This window comes from Micropterus salmoides, unplaced genomic scaffold (assembly GCF_014851395.1).
Source record: "Micropterus salmoides isolate LMB-PRFRI ecotype aquatic unplaced genomic scaffold, ASM1485139v1 Ms_hic_scaffold_2, whole genome shotgun sequence".
NCBI lineage: Eukaryota > Metazoa > Chordata > Actinopteri > Centrarchiformes > Centrarchidae > Micropterus > Micropterus salmoides.
In genome coordinates this window covers 38,876,269-38,886,006 of record NW_024041150.1, presented here as the reverse complement: position 1 = coordinate 38,886,006, position 9,738 = coordinate 38,876,269, and the positions used below count along the sequence as shown (strand labels likewise).

General features: G+C 38.5%; 1 protein-coding gene across 1 annotated transcript; it reads right to left on the bottom strand.

The window, feature by feature from the left end:
- Positions 1 to 2,432: 2,432 nt before the first annotated feature.
- On the bottom strand, positions 2,433 to 5,925 carry LOC119913443 (low affinity immunoglobulin gamma Fc region receptor II-like). The gene is made up of 5 exons (XM_038732868.1): positions 5,811 to 5,925; positions 5,561 to 5,602; positions 5,172 to 5,441; positions 4,109 to 4,357; positions 2,433 to 3,630 (listed from the first exon to the last, which is right to left on the bottom strand). Exons 1-5 carry the CDS (start codon positions 5,839 to 5,841, stop codon positions 3,518 to 3,520), a joined length of 705 nt encoding a protein of 234 aa, XP_038588796.1. The 5' UTR covers positions 5,842 to 5,925; the 3' UTR covers positions 2,433 to 3,517.
- Between the last annotated feature and the right edge of the window lie 3,813 nt (positions 5,926 to 9,738).

Genomic DNA, 9,738 nt, shown 5'->3' with positions numbered 1-9,738 from the left:
ACTTTTTAATTACCTACATTTTTTTAGTCATGCCACTAAACCTTGCAGTACATTCACATGCTCATAAATAAACATTGTGTAAGTTGTTGTTGAGATACCATAGTTATGTAGATTCATTCTACAGTGTAGAACCTATATATGTCAACACTGCTTCTCAGATCCTTCACTGTCAAGATTATCTGATCAGCATGGCTTTGCTCGCTAGTGTCCTCAATTTTTTTTCTTAGCTTAGTTTACTGACAGGTGAAAAGGGCATGCAATAGGTCAGGGTAATGGTGCATTTTAATAGTGTTCACTGCGGGACCACAAGGCTAACTATTTCACTACTCCACTTCTTCACTTATAGGCTGTACATTTTGAATTTGAACAGGTCATTACCGAAAACTGATCAGAAAACATTTCTACTGGAATTTCATTCCACACCAGACACCTGCTGGGTATATGTTACTATAATTAACTGCATTTTTTCATCATGCCACTACGGACCTGGTAAACATTGTGAAATTTTTTCTGGCCAGAGCTTATATGCAAAACGATTGATCACTTTACTTCTGCTAGCAAGCAAATTCTGGTAGCTTGTTTTTTAACTGAGTGGAAAAAATCCGATTTTACCTACATCCGTATTTTAGTAGGGAAGTAAAACACAATACTGCTCTCCACAGTCTATGTATTTTTTAATTTGTAGAAATGTAAAAGAATAAAAAACATTTGTGAAAACGACCAAATGTGTTATTTTGTTACATCTGACATCTGGCACAAATGTTTGGTTGTCTCTCCATTATCAATCCTATATTTTTTTTATTATAAAGTGATGTCATTTTGACAAGTTGATAAACCAGCAGTGCCTTCACAGACAGAAAGTAATTAGCAAGGACTTGGGATGTTCTCAAGCATAGCACATAATCTGACACTTCCCAATAGTTATTCTAAGTGAGATATTACTTTGCAAATAAATTTATCACTATTAACTTTACTTCAATTGACAGCAAAAATCTAACCTCAAACACTTTTAACACAACAAACACAGTAAAGTAAACAATTATAATAACCATAAAGTAAAAACTAAACTCAGCTTTTAATGCACTGTGCACAAGTCATTTTGTGGCCATGTGTTTCTCAGAGCCCAGTTCTAGAGAAGAAAAAGCTTCAGTTCTTTAAAAAGGCAATTGTCAGGTTTTATTTCCTCATGGTCAAAGAATGAGATTGTCTTTCTATAGCAGCCACAATCACAGAGGGAGAAATCCACTGCAGAAGAGGAAGCACAGAGAGAAACATCTAAACCCACAGAGGATTGCAAGAGAGACATTCTGGGATTCAAAAAAACTAAACAAAACAAAACAAAAAAGACACTCGAAAAGAATATAAGCTGTCAACATTTACAATCACCAGCCAAGTTTCCATCCAGATGTATCACAATTTGTTTTGGTTTCCATCGACTAGTATTATGTGTCGATTTGAAGTGCATCAAGGAAACAGTTGGTGGAGCTAATTCTCCAGTCAGCCAAATGTAAAACAATTCTAGCATTTCAACAGATAATCTAATTAAAAATGTGTATAAAACATACATAAATAGGTACATGGACCATGACAAATAAACAATTTAATTCAATAAAATTTTTCAATTCAATTTTATTTATATAGCGCCAAATCACAACAACAGTTATCTCACAGCACTTTTCATAAAAGAGCAAGTCTAGACCGTACTCTATGAGGTTATTTAATGAAGCCCAACAATTCCCACCAAGAGCAAGCACTAGGCGACAGAGGCAAGGAAAAACTTCCTTTTTAAATTTTATTTAAAGCAGGCAAGCTGTTTATAGCATCTGGAAAACCACATTCAATTCAGGCGCCTTTACAGTCCAGTTCCCTCTCTCTGTCACACCATTAGCCCAACTAAAGTTTTATACATTAAGATAATGCACAAAATACTGGACAGTGTCAAACTTGCTTGGATGTTTGTTATGTGTGAGTGTTTGCATGTTGTGGAGATTTTTTGGCAGCTTTATTTGAAAATATGTATTCTTAGAAATATAATACCGTGCACCCTAATTTGTTTACTTGGATTACTGCCAGATCTCCAGATTATTACTCTGACTTGTCTGTCAGTGAGGTGGATCATACTAATAAACTGGAAGTATGTAAAACCAACAGTTTTAACTGTTTTAAAGACTAACTCCACCGATTTTACACATCAAAGTTTTAACAGGTGTACTACTGCGTATGTGAAAACAGCCTTCTGTAGCGCCATCATTTTCATTGTTACAGGTAGCTTTTTAAATAAACTTGTTTATTTTAATATTTTGTGAAAACTAATTGTTGTATATCAATAATCTTACTTTTAAACTTTACTTAACACATATTTTTAAAATATTAGCTCTTAGTCAAACGTGCACTGTTTATTATATAATCTTGTAATAATAGGAACTTTTAACTTCAGATTCAATGCTTTATTGACACATGCAAACAATTAACGTGGCTCTGGCCTCTTTATCACGACCAACACTGACATCACAATCATCATCATCATCATCATCGGTGACCCAGAAAGCCCTCAAATGTAAAACAAATAAGCAACTATAACTACACGTTGTGGCGATGAAGACCGCAAGAACTGCGATTGGTTGGCTTGGTTGGCATCACATTCCCTTAACAGTCTGCCGTAAATTAGTGAGAGAATAACATAAACCAAAAGGTCTGCATCCCCCTTGCTTAGAGACACCATTGCTCTGTTTGGAACTGTCCCTCTGATCCTGGATGCATCCCACTTTAGCATCAGAGCTGCATTTCATTAGTGTGGAATTGTGGTGAAAATTATGCCTGATCAGTGTTTGCAGTTACTTTCGGTTTTCCACCACCAATGAAACGCAGCTCGCTTGTCTCATCCACTGGTCCCAAGCGGTTCGGTGTCTGTAGTAGGTACATCATCTTAAATATTTTTATTAATATTATTCTCGGTAAATTGTGCCTTTATTCTCATTTATATTGCCTTTTCCCCTCAAAAATATTCCTTTATTCTTGACTTGTCAGAGAACACAGATATGTGGGAGAGATGCTGAATGTGCAGAACATTTTGAACATTAGCAGAAAACTTGCTGAGACACCGGACCAATTAAAGTTTCGAGGTTTATAACTGAATTAAAATGAATAAATATATTTTTAACTTGAAAGGGCACCACATGCACATTTCAAGAGGTTCCTAAAATTAATGATGCCTACATGTGTGTTGACTCAGCAGGAAAGACAGTAAATGTGAAAAGAGCAAAAAATGTCTAAGAGCCTTACTGCAATATATTGTATTATATTTTTAGATTTCAAATTGTCACCTGCTGCCTGAATTTTATGTTTCCCTTTAAACAGTATAAATAAAAACATTTCCACCGTAAATTGATGCATAAAAGGCAGAAATTGAAATTGAGCCATCAACCGATACATTTTTCATTTAAGTGGTTACTAACAAATGTCTCAGTAACAAGGGTCAGGTTAAAGATGTAGTTGTTTTAATTTCACATTAGGATGCTCACACCATCAGGCCAACTGAGATGTGGTGTAGACTGATGACCACTAGATGGCAGAGCAGTCTGACCAGAGCAGATGCAGAGATGAGAGATGTGGAGTCGGTAGGAGGAGGAACTGTGGAGGAGAGCGCATACAGTGCAGTATGTTAACCATGGTATCCAATTAAATTAGCTGTAAACTTGTCAGTCAATCTCTTCTTCAACTGGAAAATTACAGAAAGTTTTGTTTTTTGTTGTTGATTGTTTTAGTTGAATTATAATAATAGAATGAGTTAACAACTTAACACATGTGCAATAATCAGGTCACCAAGGTAATACTCCAATACTACAAAGTGTGTCAGAATTACTATAAGAGAAAGAGATACATGCTGATCTCTTTAAATGTATTTTTTTTAATGCTGTATGCAACAAAGACTACAATTTACCTCCGTTGTATCAGGACTGGGTCAAAGATCTCAGTCACAAATAACTCAAAACCTGGGCAACATATCCGAAAACTATCTGCATGGGTTGGTACCAAATATATGTAGCTGTAAAGAACCATGAAAACACTAATTTATTTGGAAACAAAAAGAAATTATTAGTGTCCTGACCTCTGACATTCAGCCTGCTCGATGGTGATTCAGTCTGACCAGTAGAACACCAGTAGAAACCTTCGTCAGACTGTTGGACATTTCTGATGGGAAACTCTCCTTCAGGTGCAGCTCCAATCGGGGTACTATGTCTGCCAAACTTGAAGAAGTTAACCGGAATGGTGGAACCGTTCCTGCTCCTGCAGCGCAGAGTAACGTCACTTCCTGCCATCACAGGGAGTGCAGGGATCTCCATGATAAAAGGACGATCTGAACAACACAGAGAACAAGAACAGACACAGGTCTAAGTCAAATTAAATGTAAAGCAGAATTATTAATTTTTTTCACCACTTCGGGGGAGCAGAATAAAACACACTGATATATTATCACCTTATAAAGTTGTTACAGTAGAAATCGTGCTGGATATTCTTGGAGGAGAGATTCCTTTTACATGTATGACACTTTATATGGGTGACCTACCAGAAGAAATAGCAGGAAATGACAGGTATCTTCTGAAAATAACGACTGTAGCGGCTACAAAAGCAATAACTCGGAAATGGTTGCAAATTGATCCACCTACAATAGAGAACTGGCTCGAAATCATCAAAGAGATTCATGAGATGGAAAGGCTGAGATTGAGGAATGACATTTACATCGCAAGGTGGACCAAATGGATAGGATATCTGTGTATATGAGAGGTGTGGTTGATGATAATTTTCCCTGTTGCCCTGTACTGTTGAAAGATGGTTTAACTTTCCTTTTGCTGTTTTACTCTACCAAGCATGGAGATATCAATACAAATTATGTAGCGCTGTACAAAGCCCCCCTCAAACGTAATAAATTTGAAAATGAGGTCTGATATATGACTAATGCACATGTACAGTGCTGCCCGACAACAAAGTTTTTTTGATGCACTGTTTTGTTCTTTGTTTCTGTTGAAGACTCAATAAAATCTGTGATAAAAAAACGTGCTGCCCATGTACACATCCTGCAGACACAGAGCAATGTATGCATTCACTTGGAGTCATGATTCTGTCCTCTGTCCATCCCAGATTAGATCTCTGACATACAGAAAGTCTTCTACCTGATACAGTGATGGTGACTTTGATGCTCCTCTGTCCACTGCGGTGTTCACACCAGTAAACACCTCGGTCTGATAATGGAGACAGATCTGAGACAATGCAGGAGGAACCATTGCGTCTCCCAAAACCCCGAGCAGCTCCACACTTCTCTGTCTTTACTACTGATATCCTCTTCAGCGTCCATCCATCAGAGCTCTCCTCTCCCTCACAAGTCAGACTGACTGACTCTCTCGTAAAGAACTGCTGACGGTTTGGACTGACATTCAGAGAGACTGGAGAAAAGACAGGCAGAGCAGAGAAGATGGATGGCTGAGCATATTTATTTGCTAATACTTGCACCAGTGTTTGCATAATTCTGGATAACATCTGGATAACACTTCCCGTTGCTTACTTGCAGAAACAGTCAATCCAGACGCAAGCAGCACGGCAAAGTCTGCAAAAGCAGAACCAGAGTCATCAGAGTTACCACAGTAGTGATAAATACCAGAAATGTTGTAAATCTTAGCTTCAGCAACCACATCAATGCAATGACTAAATATGCATTTTAACATCTAACCAAATTCAATTGGATGTCTCATATACAAGACTTCAGTTCTTCATCTCCATTTCTTTTATTTAAATAAGCTCATTGTTTCACTCACCAAGGAGTAGAGAGCCAGATGGAGCCTTCATTCTGTCAGGTTGAAGAGTGACAGTAACTTTCTCATATCACAACAATGAGCATCATATTCCATGTTGTGTCATACACAGTGTCAAACCACAGGTTCCACATTCTTAAAATGAATATTTAATTTTTTGCCATTTCCTTATTTCAATCAACTACTTCCATCTACTTCTACTTAAGTAAGAATTTCATTGCAAGACTCCAGCGGAAGAATTTTACCCTAAGATACTTTCACTATTTCCTCCACCACTGCAGAAGTAACACTGACTTGGTCAGATGGTTATGGATTTGGTGGAGATTTAGAGCTGCGTGTCATTGGCCTAACAGTGGAAATGCAGTCCATGGTAGCATATGATGGGACCATGGAGGAGCATATAGAGGATAAATTTGAGGGGACAAAGCACTGCAGCTTGGGGAAATCCCTGCAAAATTGGGACAGTATTTGATTTGGATTTGGGCAGTGCCAGTGATACTGAGTGAGTACTCAAGGCAGGAGAGAAGGATAGAGTGGTAGATTGTGATGTGAAGTAAGATCAGGGCTATTTCTGTGCTGTGTTGGGTTCTAAAACTGGATTGAAATGGTTTATAGAGGTAGTTGGAGTACAGATGGGTTTTGAGTTGGGCGGTGACAGTGAATTTCAATATTTTTGATAGAAACGGGAGATTGCTGATGGATCTGTCGTTGTTGGGAATGTCAGGGTCAAGGCCGGGCTTTTTGAGGATAGGTTTGACTGATGCTAGTTTAAAGGCAGAGTTGATGACAGAGAGGACGAGTGGGCAGAGGGAGGCAGGCTTTGACTAATGTGGCGGGTAGGGGATCAAATGTGCATGTGGCAGTCTTCATGCCAGACAGTGTTTAGCTGTGATCAGAGGAGGCGATGAGGGAGAAATGGGAGAATGACTGGCCTGTTAGGAGGGCAAGGCAATGACAGACTCAGGGATAGAGAGGGTGTGGATTGAGGTGGCTGGTTGTAGATGGTCTCAATTTTGCCTTGGAAGAATATCAGGAAGGTGTTGCATTTAACAGCTGTGAAGTGAAACAAGTTATCCAAAGGTTCAAGGAGCTTCTAAATTGTGAAGAAAAGGACCTTGGGGTTAGCAGAATTAGAGTGAATGTGGCTGGAGTTGTAGGCAGCACGAGCAGTATGAAGAGCAGCTTTGAATAGCTGAATGTAATCTTTGTAAGCCTGGGTGTAAACTGTGACACCAGTTTTCTTGGGGCTCAGAGGAGGCGGCAAGTCCGGACAGTTTTTCATTGAGGCAGGCTGACATAGATAAGGGACAGACGTCTTGTTATGACAGAAAGTGATGGTGTGCATGTGTTTGAGTTCTGGGATCGGTGGTCAGAGATTGTGAGGTTAGAGCTGGAGAGATGGTTGATACCCTCCAGTGAAGTCCAGTTGAGGAACTCTGTGGCTATTTTACAGTCTGTAGAGCCATTGTGGATGCTGGAATCAACCAGAAGCAGGATGGAATATAAGATGGAGCAGAGATGGGTTACAAATTCAGATAAATCTGAAAGAAAGGTCGGGTTGGGTTTGGAAGGGTGCTGGATGATTTCAATGACCAGGTGTTTAGGACCAGACAGTTTAAAATACATGTGTTCAAATTAGGATGGACCTTGGATAAGAATCAAGCTGGTTCTGATATGTTGGTGGAAAAGAAGAGCAATTCTACCGGCACAGCCATCAGGTCGGGGTTTGTCCAGGAAGTGATATCCATTGGATGTAGTTTGGTTGAGTGTAAAGTAGTCTAGTCTTTTTCCAGGTTTGATTTAGACTCAACATATCAAATTAATTGTCAGTGATGAATTCATTAAGGATGAGACTTTAATTTAATGACTGGGTGTTGAACATGGTGAGTGTTTTCTAGAGGATATGGGTAGAATTCAGTGGTCGGCTATTCTCACATGTTTTTTTTTGTAGTAGCAGCAGTTTCGCCACTGACACACACCACATTAGATCCAGAGGCAACGTGGCAGAGAAAACTGGGATGAGGTGGATGGAGCCCCCCCACACTCAAAGTGCAGACAGAGCCAGTGGCATTTATAGTAGGAATGTTTTTAATAGCTAATAGTGCTGAAATAGCAACTTCTGTTATCGAGAATCAGATCTGCATTCTCTTTAGCGAATCAAATTTTAACTCAAAACTTCCTTCCTTGCCTCTACTAAGGAAAAGCCCCCACACGGCTTCTGAGAAGTGTTGTAAGTGTTTACTGGGATATTTAAAATGATTGATATTGTGTGTACATACTATCCACTTCCCACATTTGCAAGAAATTACAAAACGTGTAAACCCACTTCAAAATGCAATGTCCCTATACATTTTAAAATAACACTAGAAAAAGTAAAGAAAAATGAGGATACAACATCTTATTTTCAGGTTTACAGGGAGCAATTAACCCATTTAATCCCATCGGTCACAATAGTAACCATAAAAACTTTCATTTTTAAAGCTCTAAAACTGTTACTAAATGATGTACATATGCATTTTAGGCAAATACTGAAATAATAAAGGGTCTCAATGAAATATGTGCAGTATCACATGTTTAGTGTAAATTGTCACATGACCAGAGCTGTTTACTTCCTGGGTGCACTATGAGAAAAGAATGTTCTCCTCCTTGCACCAGTGGGATCTCTGATGTCTCTGTATTGATACTCTCTGGAGGTATTTGGCTATGGGATCCCAAGATATTTGTAGCTGTCCTGAACATCTGCAATGTTGCCCTCAGGTAGTTTAACCCCCTTGGTTCTGATCTTTTCCCCTCTTTTTGATACCACCTGACCGCACTAGTCCAGTCCTAATGACATTCCACTGTTGTTGCTGTAGATCCTGGCAGTGTAGATCAGTGAGTCGATGTCTCGCTCATTCCTGGCATACAGGCTGATGTCATCAATGTAGAGGAGGTGACTGATGGTTGCTCCGCTTCAGAACCGGTATCCGTAACTACTCGTTGTGATGACCTGGCTGAGGGGGTTCAGGGTATTGCAGAACAACAGCAGGGCTAGTGCAACACACCTTGGTATGCCACACTTGATAATGACTTGTGTAATTGACTTTGAATTGGCTTCTGGAGTCCACTTGAGTTATTGATGCAGGCTATTAGTGTCATGTTGATCTTGTACATTTCCAAGCATTCCAGTAACCATGTATGTGGCATTGAGTCGTGACTTTCTTGTAGTCAATCCAGGCAGTGCACAGGTCGGTCTGCTTTGTCTTGCAGTTTTATTTTATTTTGCTTAGTGTGGGCCTCTATTGAATGCAAATTCTACTATCCTAAATGTTACCTTCATGTTCAATGTGAAGGAATCACATGACTGATATAAAGTTTTTGTTTGAAAGTTGCACAAACAACAGTTTACAATGAATGTTGTGAAAAGTTCAAATGTTACAATAAAGTTACAATATTAATGTTTTAATCCAAGTTGCACCAAAGTTACAACTTTGAAATATGCTGTGTTTTTGTCTTTGCTCTGCAAATTGTCAATGTTGTATAAGGAAGTTTGATATGTAAATTAGTCATGCTAGAATAATATAGAGCATTTTAGTGACAATGTTGGGAACTACCTCTGACAGTTTCAATTGTCTTAACCCCTTGATGCATGAATTTATTAACAAGAAAAAATATATTATATAATATATTTCTGTTTTCATTTGCTTTCAGGTTGATGTTAAATTAAGTGGACATTGTTAATTTGTCTATAGAACATAGAAAATATGTATATTCAGGTATGGTGTAGGTATGATGCAAATTAGCAACAACAGGCATAAACGAGAAACCAGTGCTTGCAAAAGGTTCCCATGTATGCATCGAATAATAATAATAATAATAATAATAATAATCCTTATTGTAGAGCACTTTTCAAAAACAAGTTACAAAGTGCTTTAACAAGTGTAAAGAATAA